This window comes from Drosophila virilis, chromosome X (genome assembly GCF_030788295.1).
Source record: "Drosophila virilis strain 15010-1051.87 chromosome X, Dvir_AGI_RSII-ME, whole genome shotgun sequence".
In the NCBI taxonomy this organism is placed as follows: Eukaryota; Metazoa; Arthropoda; class Insecta; order Diptera; family Drosophilidae; genus Drosophila; species Drosophila virilis.
Genome location: NC_091543.1, coordinates 14470113 through 14482485, shown reverse-complemented (window position 1 = coordinate 14482485; position 12373 = coordinate 14470113). Strand labels below are relative to the sequence as shown.

Genomic DNA, 12373 nt, shown 5'->3' with positions numbered 1-12373 from the left:
CTGTACAATATCAAACGGGGCGGGGATGAAAACCGTAGGGAGACTTATGTGTGTGTGTGTGTGTGTTGTCAAGGGGGGGTGGAAGGGAGAGAAGGAGGGAATAAGTTACTCACCTTGCCGGCTGCCTTTTTGTAGCGTCGCGTGGCCTCGCTGATCAAATCCCGGACGAGAAGCTCGCCGCTGCCGCAGGGCACCAAAATGCGAACATCGCCGAAGCAAACGGTAACCTTCATAGTTTCGATAACACGTTCGATAACACGTTCGATAACACTTTGATTAAATATATTAATAATGCACTTGTGTGGGGAATGTATTAATGCAGTTGCAGTCGCTTTCGTTCTTGTTGTTTTTCTTATTAATCTAGATACATATTTTGCTCGTCTGCACGTTGTTGTTGTTGCTGTTGCTGCTGCTGTTGTTGCTGTCTGTTACTGGCATTTGGCTTTGGCATCATCTTCTCCTTTCATCTGCTCCTCAGCAGCTGCACACGATTCTCTCGGTGAGTGTGTGTGTGTGTGCGTTGCTATTCATCTAGCTGGACAGTATGGCATATGTATGTGAGAGCGAGATGGCCTGCACTACACACGCTTAAAGGACTTTGGCGTCGCTGCTGCGGCTGCGGCTGCGACTGCGCACTTGACAGCAGCTGTACACACGACAGGGAAAAAAACGTTTTTTTTTTTTTGTGTTCACCTACCACCAGACAGAAAGAACTATCGCGTGTGCGTGCGCGCGTGCGTGTGTGTGTGTGTGTGTGAGAGAGCGCCGCTTTGTATTATTTTATTTTGTTATCGTATTTTATATGTCGCGCTCGCGTTGCAGGATGGCCTCTTCTCGTTCTTTTAGCTGTTGTACGCTCTTTGCTTTGTTTATTTGTTTAGCATATTTCACTGCATTTTCTGTTAACTGTTGTTATGGCTTTTTGTTGTTGCATGAATCACACGCGCAAAACGAGTTACAATAACAACACAGCACACACAAAAAATAAGCCAAACAACAGGCCAAGATCATCGGAAACGTCGTAACCAAACGCAACAACAATAATAAAAAAAAAAAATAAAACACGTTAGACAACAACAATAAATACCAGCTGCACCCCGCGAACTGCAACGACAATTGCAATTTTTGACAAAAAAATGTATAAGAAAAAACAATTTGTTTGCTTGATTAGCGTTTTTTTTTTTTATTTTTTTTTTTTTTTTGTATCAGCTTTTAGCTTTTATTTAAGAGTTAAATTGTCTCTTTTACCAACTGGTGGCACACATATTCCGTTCGATCATTTTTCGTCGCACCGTTCGCAACGTCGTTTCGTGGTTATCTTCGCTTTTGTAAGTAAGCGTCGTTTTGCTTTTAGTTAGCTTCTCTTTTGTTATGCTTGCACCTACAGTTATGTGTGTTTTGCATTTGCACTTGATTCGATCACGATTCTACACAATTATCATTTAGTGGTTCTTAACGTGTTATTTCAAAAACAAAAACAAAAAAAAAAAAAAACAAATTCTTTAGCGTTGAACATCGCGCTGCGCTGCGAACGCTGTCTCCGCGTTAAATGCCAACAACAACTAGCGACGGCTGGAGCATCGGTTTATCGATGCACCAAACTATCGCTAATTTTATGCCGATACTTTTTAAAACTCGATAGTTTGACACATCGAATGCATAAATTTAACTGTAAACAATATGACAGATTCTTCAATTTAATATTGTTACCATCCGTTGCCAAAAGGCTAATTAAATGTGGGACGTCTTCAAACACATTTATTGTGCAATTTTACAACGCACAGCTGAGGTTTTGTTTATTCAATATATACTTGTATGACAGGCTTTTAGTATTTTAAAATTAAACGTTGCCAATAACAAAATGACAATTACTGCGCCCAATTGAGCTCTTCAATTGCTGCAATTAAGGTATCAAAAATATTGCCGCGCAAACGTGTGACCAGTTTAACAATGCAATTTTGAGTGACCATATTTTCAAAATATGTAAAATATGTAAGTAATCGAATATAATATTCAGTGTGACCGAGGTAGGCAAATACAAAAACTCTGTTTGGCCACCGCAAGTAAAAACGAAACTAGTTGCGAATTTAGACATTGGCCAATATATTAACGATATTCGTTTACTAATTGTTTATATTTGATTTTTTTTTTTGACATGGCGGAAGCTCGGTCAGGCGCTGCCTACAACTACAAGACACTGCTGTAAGTACTAAACAGTACAGGCTGTGTGCGGCTAACAAGTTGTAAATTTTAGATGCACCAACATACCGGAACTTTTCCTTGACAAATTTGTGGCGCGCACGCATTTCAGCCGCTTTGGCAACCTGGTGAATTTTGTGCTGCGGCCCAGACGGATGACATGCACGGTCAGCTATGCCAGCGAGGCTGAGGCAGCCGCAGCACTGCGCGAGGGCAACGTCTACAACGGTCACGAGTTTGAGATGAGCTACGCCGAGAACGAAAGCGCGCCGGCACAAAAAACCGAGGAATGGGTCGATCCCGATGTGCAGGCCGAGCTGAGTGCTCTGAGCGCCGGCTGGCGCAACGAATATGCTGGCAGCAAGGTGGCGAGCGCACCAAAAGCAGCTAGTTCCTTTGGCGCGCCAAGACCCATCGCAACGCCAACGAGCGGCAACGCTGAGCGTGAGCGGGAGCGGGAGAGGGAACGAGAGCGAGAGCGTGAACGTCAGCGTGCACCGGCGCAATACAAGGCGGCCAAATTGGAGCTGGAGGCGCTTATGCGCAAGCCGGCCCACACCAGCGAAGAGAAGTATCGCGTGCTGGACGCAAGGGATAAACTGTTGCGGCTGAATCTGCGACGTGGCACCACGGACGCACAGCGTCTGCAGGGTCACTGTCCGGACATGTGTCCAGAGAAGGAGCGTGTGCTGCGCGAATTTCAACGTCAGGTGGCACTCTACGAACTGAAGCCGGGCTCCGATGAGCAGATCTGCCATGAGCTCGCATTGAAGCAGTATTCGCGCAGCAGCGCCGATCAGGAGACACCGCTGCCGCACGAGCTGCGCGCAGAGCAGGCACTGCACATGACCATGAGCTATCTAATGCACGAGATCATGGATATAAGCGAGCAAACGGAGAACCTGGGCGATTGGTTTCATTTCGTTTGGGATCGCACACGCTCCATACGCAAGGAGATCACACAGCAGGAGCTGTGCTCGCTGGGCGCCGTCAAGCTGGTGGAGCAATGCGCACGCTTTCACATACACTGCGCCGCCCGCCTGGTCGCCGAAGATCCCAGCGTCTTTGATACGAAAATCAATGCCGAGAATCTAACGAAATGCCTGCAAACCCTCAAGTACATGTACCATGATCTGCGCCTGAAGGGTGTGCAGTGTCCGCGCGAGGCTGAATTTCGCGGCTATATTGTTCTGCTCAATCTGGCGGATGCCAACTTTCTCTGGGACATTGCCCAGCTGCCCGTGGAGCTGCAGAACTGCACGGAAATACGGCGTGCCATTCAATTCTATTTGGCGCTGCACGACACAAACTTTGTGCGCTTCTTTCAGCTGCTGCGCGAACCGGAAACAAGCTATCTGAGCGCCTGCATCCTGGTCACCTACTTTATGCGCCTGCGCATTCTCGCCCTGCATCGCATCGTGCAGGCCTATCGTGCGCCGCGCAAATACGAGTTCTCCTCACTGCCCGTCCGATTCATAAGCCAGATGCTGCTCTTCTCCAGCGATGCGGAGGCCATCGAATTCGTCGAATGCTGCGGCCTGAATGTCAATCAATCGGGCCGTGTGGAACTGACGCGCATACACACGCCGGAGCACTACAAGCTGAGCAGACAGTTCAAGGTGAGTGCTCCACGAACGGATCAAAACATCAGTCGATCCAGATCCGGAAAGATTTCATTCCTAGCCAGGCATGGGCCATAGATTTAATTCCCTTGTATACATTTGCCTCACGAATTTGTGTCCTGCTTTGATCTCGCTCTAATTGGTAACAAATCGTTCTCTCTCCCTCTCTCTCTCTCTCTGTCTCTTTCGTGCAGCTGGTGGAATCGAAGCGACATCAGAGCGTTGGCGAATGCATTTGCGGTGAGCCGCTGCCGCCCAAATCGCTGTACAAAAATCATCGGCCGCACAACAGCTTCAATGAGCAGGGCTATCTTAAGAGCAGCGCCTGGACGGCCAGGGATCAGCTGCCCAACAGCGTGCAGCTGGAGGAGGAATCAAGAGCAGCAGCAGCAGCAGCAGCGACAACGACAACAAGGACAACAGCAGCAGCAGTCAACGCAGACACACAGAGCACAAGCGCAGGACAAATGGATAATCTGTTCAAGGTGCCGCTCTTCTCGGCGCCCGTTTCGCCGAAGATCAAATCAACGACGCCGCCACCGCAGCCGCCGCCGCCACAAGCCCATTCACATCCGACACAGCTGCTGTCGGTGCCAGCGCAGGCGAGCCACAACAAGGATTACAGACCGGATATGTTGCTTCAACAACATGCCGCTGCATTTACAAGCAACATATTCACGGCACAGCCCAGCCAGAGCACCAGCATTGGCTTCAGCTTTGCAGCCGCAGCAGCAGCAGCGCCGCAGTCGGCGCAGAGCGCAGCAGCAGCAGCAACTGTGGCGGAACAGCAGCGCCAGCAAAAGGCCGCCGATGATGCCAAACTGGCTGCACTGCAGCAGGCTATAGCGACGGCCAAGCAGCGCGAACTGGAGCTGCTCGAGATGCAGAAGGTCAAGCTGGAGCAGGCGGAGCGTGCGAGACGGCAGCGCCAGCTGGAACAGAGACTGGCCAAGGAGGAGCAACAGCGTCGAGAGCAGCAGGCGGCAGCAGCCGCAGCCGCGGAAGCCGAGGCGCAACGTCTGCGCCTGGAACGCCAGGCGGTGGCACGTGAGGCGCAATGCAAGCAGCTGCTAAGCGAACTAATTGACCAGCAGCTGGCGTGCATGTGTCAGGAGGAGTGGCGTCTATATAGGCAGGCGCTGGACTTGTACGAGTCGCTGCTGGAGGAGCAGGTTGTGGAGCTGGCCAGGCGGAATCTGCTGCGCGCCGACTATGAAATGGGTCTGATGCGTCACTATTGGCGACGCTGGCGCAATTATCGACGTGTCCAGCAGCGCAAGGATGCGCTGTTCGCGTGCCTGCCGCTCAGCTTTGGCGGCGAGTCGAGCCAGCGATTGCTGGACATGCGGACGGCGGAGCTGCCGTTGCGCCTGATGCGTCGCTATCGTCAGGGCGAGCCCTGTGACTATCGCCAGCTGCTGGCGGGCATGGAGGATCAGTGCTGGCTCAAGCTGGACCTGTGGGAGCTGCTTGCCCGCGCGTTCCAACAGCAACACCAGCAGCAACAACATTTCATTCCCGGCGCCCGTCACTATTTCAAGCTGTTGCTATCACTGCCCGACGGCAATGCGGGACTTGTCATGGAGCATGCATTGGATCGCGGACTGCTGCAGCAGCCGGTGCAAGGCGCTGCACAAAATCCAGGCGACGGCGCAGCCTACATCAATGGACTCGCCCACGGCGTGGCGCTGTGCGTGCACAAGCTAAAGGGTAGCTCGGAGTCGCACTCTAAGCAGCTGCTGGCCAATGCCGATGGCATCGTTTGCTTTGTGGATGCCAAACAGCTGCTGGAGGCGCGTCATCGTTTGCACAGCCTCGTGCGCAACAGCGGCTGCGGCTATGTGGCGCTCATTGTGCAACAGCAGGAGACGCCGCAGACCCTGCTGGCGCAGCAGCTGCAGCTGGAAACGCTGCGAGCTTATCGCATCTACGACTGCCGCACAATGGCGCACGGCAAACAGAAGCTGCAGCTGGTGGCCCTGCTTCAGTGTGCCGCACAATTTCTGGCCAAGCAGCCGCATCGCAGTCGCGGTCCGTTGCAGCAGATGGAGCTGCACGAATGGCTGCATTGCCATTTGGGCGACGAGCTGTTCCAGCGGCTGCGCCATGCGGCGCAACGGGATGCGACCATTGGCAGTCGCTGTCGCCAGTCGCCACAGTTCTGTGCCCAGCTGTACAATGAGGCAGTGCATCGCCTGCAGCTGGTGGCGGGCGAACAGCTGGAGGATCGTCCGCAGCTGCCGCAGGAGCTGCGCTGCTATGTGGAGCCGCTGCCGCCGCAGACACCGCTGCCCAATCGACTGGAATACTTTGTGACTGGCTGGCAGACGCGCCAACAACGTGCTCAGATCGTACAGCTGCTCGAGCAGGCCAAGCTGCCGGAGATGCTGCCACTGCCAGCCGGACAACGTGAGATTTGCGAATGGTTGCTGAACTATGCCCAGCTAAGCGAGGAAGAATCTCTGGTGGAGACGGTGGCGCTGCGTGCCATACAAACGCTGGAGCTGCAGCTGCGCGCAGGCAGTCCCAACTATCTGGACATTGTCGAGATCTTTGCCAAGGAGCGGCTACAGCATATGCTGCGCCGCACTGCAGCCACGCTGCCAGCAGCTGTTGTCTACAGACGCCACACCATGCAGCGTTGCTTTGAGTCGCACTGGTACTTCGACTGGCAGACTGCGGAGCAGCCAACGGAAGCAACACTTGTGGATGATGGGCAGCAGCAGCAGCAGCAGGCGCAGGAACAGGAACAGGAACAGTTGTATCAAGCGGAGACCACTCAGCCGGAGCCGCTTAGCTTTGAGCAAGTGCTGCAACAGGCTCAGGCCGCGCTGGACAAGTGCCAGCAACAGCGCTTTGAGCGCAAGACATTGAGCGTCCTGAACGAGCCGCTGGACAAGATGGAGCGCACCATGAAACGCTGTGACCGACAGCAGCTTCACCATCACCATCAGCAGCAGCAGCAGCAGCAGCAATATCATCCAGAACGACGGGCTGAAAACTTGCCAACGCGTCAGAACATCAAGCGACAACGACTCAGTTCATCCGCCGATGAGTGCACAGCTCTGTTGGATCGCACCGAGCGTCTGCTCGATGTTAGCCAGACGAGCGAGGAGCGCCGCCTTCAAGTGCTGCAACGTGCCAATAAGTTCTTATAATTTATATATACTAGTTGTTTTATACAAGTTTCGAGATTCGTAATAAATTTATTTAAATTGTCATACTGTAAACACGAATTGTGGTCGCTTGTGTGAAGTGCGCCAGAAATGCGATTTTGAATTTTTGCGCCAAAATAGCTTGCATTTGCGCATTGCACAGCACTGCCAAGGGGCAGTTGCTTAGCCACCATATATTCATTAATCTGATTACACATAAGTTATAGGTCATTCAATATTTCATTCATTATTCGCATTTGAACTGGAGTTCAAAATTGGCGCCATAAAGTATGCTCTGTTCGTTGCACAACACTGCATGCTGCTCCGCTTGCCGTTGCTTAGCCACCATATGTTCATTTATTTGATTACACACAAGTTATAGGTCATTCATTATTTTCAATAAAGCTTGTTTGATAAATGCGTCACGCATGCGACATGGTCTGGCAGGGTGAGCATTATGCGCATTTGCGCATTTGGAGTTCAAAATTGGCGCCATAAAGTATGCTTTGTGCGTTATGCGACACTGCTTGCTATCGATAAGAAATGTGCGTGTTATCGTGCTATCGATTTTGGGCAATTTTCTGACAGTTGCGTTCATATGGAAAGGCAATCATGTAGGCCTTGATCACTTTTCATTCTCCAGTCTCTCTCTCAGTATTCATATCAAAATTATTTTAACAGTACAACAGACAAAATTCAATTTAAAAAGTTTAATATTTTCATGCATATTTCAAAATTAAAACGCCGTACAAATTGAAGAACTAACCTTTGTTTGCAATTAACAATTAACTGGAATACGAAACGTTCTAGTTTTTGTGCAATTTAAGCGGAATAGCCAATTATTTGCAAATAATTACCAAAACCTTCGACAATTGTCTAGTCCTTCAAAATACAAGTCGTGTTAAATCGGAGCCAGTTTTTAGCTTTAAAATCAACCAACAAAATGAATAATCTGCCAGGACTTGGCTCATTGCGAATGCTGCCCATTAATGGAGGTGAGTTACCCAACGAATCATTATACCTACATATATATATATATGCCCGCTTCTTTTTGCACACATTTCCACAAATTTCTTCCTTTTTTTTTTTTGGATTTTTTTGACAGCTCTCAACCGCTGTCAGATTTGGCAACGCGCCTTGTCCAAAACGATAAACAGCCAAAATTCTAGCGAGGGGCCCGTCTCGGCCATTTTGTCAACGTACAGATCCGTACGCTGCCGTCTGATGCGCAAAATGTCGGTGGCCATGATCCGACGTCGTTCCAGCCTAAACTTTCTGGAGAAGAAGCCCATCGATGCCCAGAGCGTCGCGAATGCCGGGCATGCTCGGCTGCCGGTGACAATGCGCCACTATCCAAAGACGCTCACCCAGAAACGCTCGAGCATTGGCATCGAGCCACCGATGATGATGCCCACATCGAATGTGTGGGCCAGTTTGCATGCGCAGCGCAGCTTTGCCACAATGAGCGACAGACTGGACAGGGCCAAGGCGACAAAGCGGCCCAAGACATTGACGGAACGGCCCGTGGTGCCCATACTGGAGCTAATTAACCCGGAGGAAGCCACCAAGCTGAAGGGCATTGAGACTGGCGATGCCGCGCATATCAGCATTTTAAGGTCGTCCAAATTGACCAAGGAGTCGCCGCCGCTGCCCGTGCCCCGTCTGGCGGGGCCAACGCAAAAGCTGCTGCCAAATTCTGGAAAGGTTCTGCCCACAAAGGATAGCGTGCGTCCCATGGTGCCCATACTGCGTTTCTTTGAGAATAAGGATCATCTAGATGGCACCGAAACGTTCCGCAGCATCTCAACTGGGCCCAAGCCAAAGGAACAACGCCGCCTGGCGCCATTCCTGCCACTGAGATGCGAGGCCGACTCGGTAGCCAAGCGTCGCGAGGCACAAAAGGATTTCGCACTGAGACGCTCCAGCAGCGTTCAGTATTTGATGGCCAAGCATCCATTGATGCACAAGCTACGACCGCCAACATTGTCGATACTCAAGTCCAACGAGCTGTCCCAGAATGTGGAGACCTTCGAGACCCGGCTCCGGGCACTGCGCACGGCACAGCCACTCAAACTGAAGGTGCCATCGCCGGCGGACATTGAAAGGCTGACCATAACACAAAAGTACAGGGGCTTCAAGTTGCCGCGTCAGCCGCAGGTGCAAAACACATTTCCGCGCATGGGCAAGAAATATGGGCCCAAACAGAGTTTCAGATCGGCCACCGTGGTTCTGCCCAGCATCAAGGCGTACAGGATGACGCTGCCAAAGAAGATCATACGGAACAAGAAGCCCCGTTACCAGAAACCGGCCCAGAAGCTGCAGCCGACCAAAAGTATTGATATGAACGAGACCACGACAAAGACCAAAAAAAGCCAGATGATGTTGATTCACAACAAACGCCCCGAACGGGAGAATCTGAACGATCTGCTGGGCGATCTGCTGGACAAAAAGAAGCCGTCGACGCCCCAACTGACCGAGAGCATTTCATTCCATAAGATTGCACCGCTCTTCAAGCTGGTCACGACCAGCGTGGAGGGTCGCAGCAATTTGCACAACAGACGATTCGAGAAGCAGCTGGAAAGCCCACAGCTATATAGGCATCCGATCATCAGGAATATAAATCAATCGCCGAGCGTTAATCGGCGTGCCATATTTATGGGGCAATCGGCTGCGTATCGGGCCAAAGCCATATTGGAGAACAAGCTGAACATACTCTTAAGGGCCGACCAGGAGGAGGACGACGAGGAAGAGGACGAGGACGCTAACTAAAGTACAGGCAAACCATAAAAATAAATACAATCCGATTGTTATAGGCAATACAATCATTTTGTGTCTATGGCAACAAATCGACAAATCGTGCATAACAGAAAACCAAAAAATATTTCAATCATTTTCTCAACAACATTTGCTAAATATTCTGGTTAACTATGAAATTTACACACAATTTAATATGTTATACAAATGTTTTACAAAATTCAATGTGCCAACCGTTCAATTAATTGTATATAAGATAATATAATCGTTAAATCGCATCTGCCTGCGCTTTACTCTAATCGAAGGCGAGGAGGCGCCATATTTTCGACATAATCTGGCAGGGTGACCATCATTCGCATTTGAACTTGAAATCAAAATTGGCGCCACTGCCACAACGTATGCATGGCGCGTTGCACAACACTGCTTTGCTGCTACGTTTGCCCTTCGCCTAGCTGGAACTTTCATATGAGCAGTAAATGCTTGAATTGGTCAAGCCATCTCGATTAACGACTATATCATAGGTATATAATTAAGTTCTTTTTTTTTGCTTATCAATATATCTGGGCCAAGCTTACCTTCTTTCTCGTTTTATATCCAATTTAATTGCAGCTATAAATCCTGTAAGCCAATTGGATTAATTTTCAACAAATAAACTTGAGATGTTTCTGAGAAATGCCTGCACATGTTTACACATATTTTCCTTGTATTTCAAATACAATTCAAAATGCTTAAAAATGCACAGATAGAGTGATAGCGACAGGGGGCGGGGGGTGGTAGAGAGATAATTGTTTACTGTGACTAATCGCGCGCACACACACACACACACACACACACCTACACTCATGGTAAACATGTTTATCGAAATTGATTCCTTTGTTTACCTCGCCTGGTCACACCATTTCACCAAAACAAGCGTTAATTGGCGCAGCAGCAAAACAAATGAAAGCAATAACAAAAACAAAGTGTCGCACGCGATGTTTGCAGCTCCTCCTCCTCCTCCTCCTTCTCCTCTTCCTCCACCGCTCAGCAGCTTGAATCAGAGCAACTATTTCGGGACGCACTGCGTCGTCAAAGTGCAAGCTCATCCACATTCTCAGCACTCACGTGTTTCGCACTTTTTGGCAGCCGTCCAACGAACGAAACATTTCACAATTCGATGCAAAATTACGTTATTAATACGGAAAAATAGGGAATTTTACAATTTACAGTACGAAAAACACAAGGAAATTTTCTTTTTGTTGTGTCGAGCGACGCCGCCAGCGGGTTTTTTTTTTTTTTGGGACTTTTTTTTTTTTACCAAGGAGTTGGGCTGGCGCACGCCGTTGCACGCATTTCTATTGAACAATTGACTAAATTAAACAATTTGCCGTCTGATTAACAATATCCATTGATAATATATGTAAAACTAATTGAAACGAACAAAAAAAACAAAAAAAAAAAAAACACAAAGGAAAGAAAAAACAACGTCAGCTCAACATTTTCGCCATCAATCGATGAGAAGATTATTTGTGTTGTTTTTTGTGTTCGATTTTGTTGTTATTGTTGTTGTTGATGTTCTAGTTGTCATTTATTGGAGATGATGCTGCACCTTGCACTGTCGAAGCGCCTCATTGAAGCCCTCGCACAGCGACAGATCCGATTGACCCTGGGCGCATTGCAGGAACTGTTTAATTTCCCAGGCGCATGCACCCTGTGGCTCATTGGCACCCTGTGCCGGCTGCGCATAGTATGGCTGCTGCTGCTGTTGAACTGGCGCGGCAGCGGCTGGCGCTGCGGCCTCCTTATCGCCAGAGCCGCTGAACATTGATGTCAATCCATGGCCGACAGTGTGGCCAATCGCTGAGCCAACGGCAACGCCTCCAGCGGTGGCAGCCATTTGCTGGAACATCGATGGCTGCTGTGGTGCCGGCATGCCAACGGCGCTGGGCGGTGCGGCGGCCATGGGTGCCGCCGGTGGTGGTGCGGCACGTGCAGGCACATGTGCCTGTGGTGGTGGGGCGGCGCGAGCCTGCGGCGGTGCGCTGCTGTGAAGCAAAATTAATACACATCATATATATGTATATATATATACACCATTAGTATTGTTGTTGTTGTTGTTGTTGCTGCGGCGCGTTTGAACTTTGCTCGTTGCACAGTGTCCCTTTCCGCGTTTATCTGTTTAGGTGTTACGTAACGCCTTGTGCCACGGAAACTTCCAGAAGTCACCTTAAATTTCGACAAATCGCACTCGCATTGACAAAGACGCGCACAAACGTACAACACATCGCAGTTTGTTGCAACAATTGCGTTGCAATTAGTAAGAACACATTGTTTCATGTCTCTTGCGCATTTTGTCCAATTGGATTTTCTTACATTTACAGGTGCATTATGGCACGTCACTTACCGTCTGGCTGATGGTGGGGGGCTAGCAGAACGTCCACGTCGTACCATTTTGTTGTAGTTTTCTTCTTTTATATTTTTAGTTTATTTAAAACCGAAACTAACAAGTTTTTTAGTTATTTACGAAAATTTAACTGTGTTGCTGCGGATGATTACTTTGCTTTATAAAGTTCTTTGCACAACTAGGGTTGTATGTGAGCACGCATCGATGTCTGGCTTGTATCGATGATTTCAGTGTTGGCAAATGCCGTAAAGACGGCCGAT

The 12373-nt window shown here is 49.4% G+C and overlaps 4 protein-coding genes across 6 annotated transcripts in view; 2 read left to right on the top strand and 2 right to left on the bottom strand.

Moving 5' to 3' along the window:
- Nucleotides 1-1567, bottom strand: part of baz (par-3 family cell polarity regulator) — a 49431-nt gene extending 47864 nt beyond the window's left edge. Inside the window, exon 1 of the mRNA XM_032440313.2 lies at nt 114-1567. Coding sequence (XP_032296204.1) covers nt 114-233 — 120 coding nt within the window. The 5' untranslated portion in view covers nt 234-1567. The remainder of the gene's footprint in view (nt 1-113) is intronic.
- A 162-nt stretch (nt 1568-1729) lies between these two features.
- Nucleotides 1730-7051, top strand: xmas (RRM_XMAS2 and SAC3_GANP domain-containing protein xmas). 2 transcript variants are annotated; one of them, XM_070207196.1, is made up of 4 exons: nt 1730-1992; nt 2166-2202; nt 2255-3818; nt 4016-7051. In XM_070207196.1, exons 3-4 carry the CDS (start codon nt 2355-2357, stop codon nt 6977-6979), a joined length of 4428 nt encoding a protein of 1475 aa, XP_070063297.1. In that variant the 5' UTR covers nt 1730-1992; nt 2166-2202; nt 2255-2354; the 3' UTR covers nt 6980-7051. The 2 variants fall into 2 exon arrangements, with proteins under 2 accessions (XP_070063297.1, XP_002059650.1); XM_002059614.4 differs by lacking the exon at nt 1730-1992 and having other exon boundaries at nt 2037-2202.
- Nucleotides 7052-7637: 586 nt separating this feature from the next.
- Nucleotides 7638-10016, top strand: LOC6636107 (uncharacterized). Its single transcript, XM_002059613.4, has 2 exons — nt 7638-7971; nt 8082-10016. Exons 1-2 carry the CDS (start codon nt 7920-7922, stop codon nt 9743-9745), a joined length of 1716 nt encoding a protein of 571 aa, XP_002059649.1. The 5' UTR covers nt 7638-7919; the 3' UTR covers nt 9746-10016.
- Nucleotides 10017-11099: 1083 nt separating this feature from the next.
- Nucleotides 11100-12296, bottom strand: Chchd2 (Coiled-coil-helix-coiled-coil-helix domain containing 2). 2 transcript variants are annotated; one of them, XM_002059612.4, is made up of 2 exons: nt 12114-12296; nt 11100-11754 (listed from the first exon to the last, which is right to left on the bottom strand). In XM_002059612.4, the coding sequence occupies exons 1-2, from the start codon at nt 12158-12160 to the stop codon at nt 11298-11300; spliced, it is 504 nt and encodes a 167-aa protein (XP_002059648.1). In that variant the 5' UTR covers nt 12161-12296; the 3' UTR covers nt 11100-11297. The 2 variants fall into 2 exon arrangements, with proteins under 2 accessions (XP_002059648.1, XP_015024199.1); XM_015168713.3 differs by having other exon boundaries at nt 11100-11751.
- Between the last annotated feature and the right edge of the window lie 77 nt (nt 12297-12373).

Excerpts from the sequence above, each read along its gene's own strand:
- xmas (XM_002059614.4), top strand. The coding sequence starts at position 2,156 with ATGGCGGAAGCTCGGTCAGGCGCTGCCTACAACTACAAGACACTGCT. Across the intron at positions 2,203-2,254 it reads TACAACTACAAGACACTGCT|ATGCACCAACATACCGGAAC; the intron begins GTAAGTACTAAA and ends TGTAAATTTTAG. Across the intron at positions 3,819-4,015 it reads AGCTGAGCAGACAGTTCAAG|CTGGTGGAATCGAAGCGACA; the intron begins GTGAGTGCTCCA and ends TCTTTCGTGCAG.
- Chchd2 (XM_002059612.4), bottom strand. The coding sequence starts at position 12,160 with ATGGTACGACGTGGACGTTCTGCTAGCCCCCCACCATCAGCCAGACG. Across the intron at positions 11,755-12,113 it reads CCCCCACCATCAGCCAGACG|CAGCGCACCGCCGCAGGCTC; the intron begins GTAAGTGACGTG and ends TTTGCTTCACAG.
- LOC6636107 (XM_002059613.4), top strand. The coding sequence starts at position 7,920 with ATGAATAATCTGCCAGGACTTGGCTCATTGCGAATGCTGCCCATTAAT. Across the intron at positions 7,972-8,081 it reads AATGCTGCCCATTAATGGAG|CTCTCAACCGCTGTCAGATT; the intron begins GTGAGTTACCCA and ends TTTTTTTGACAG.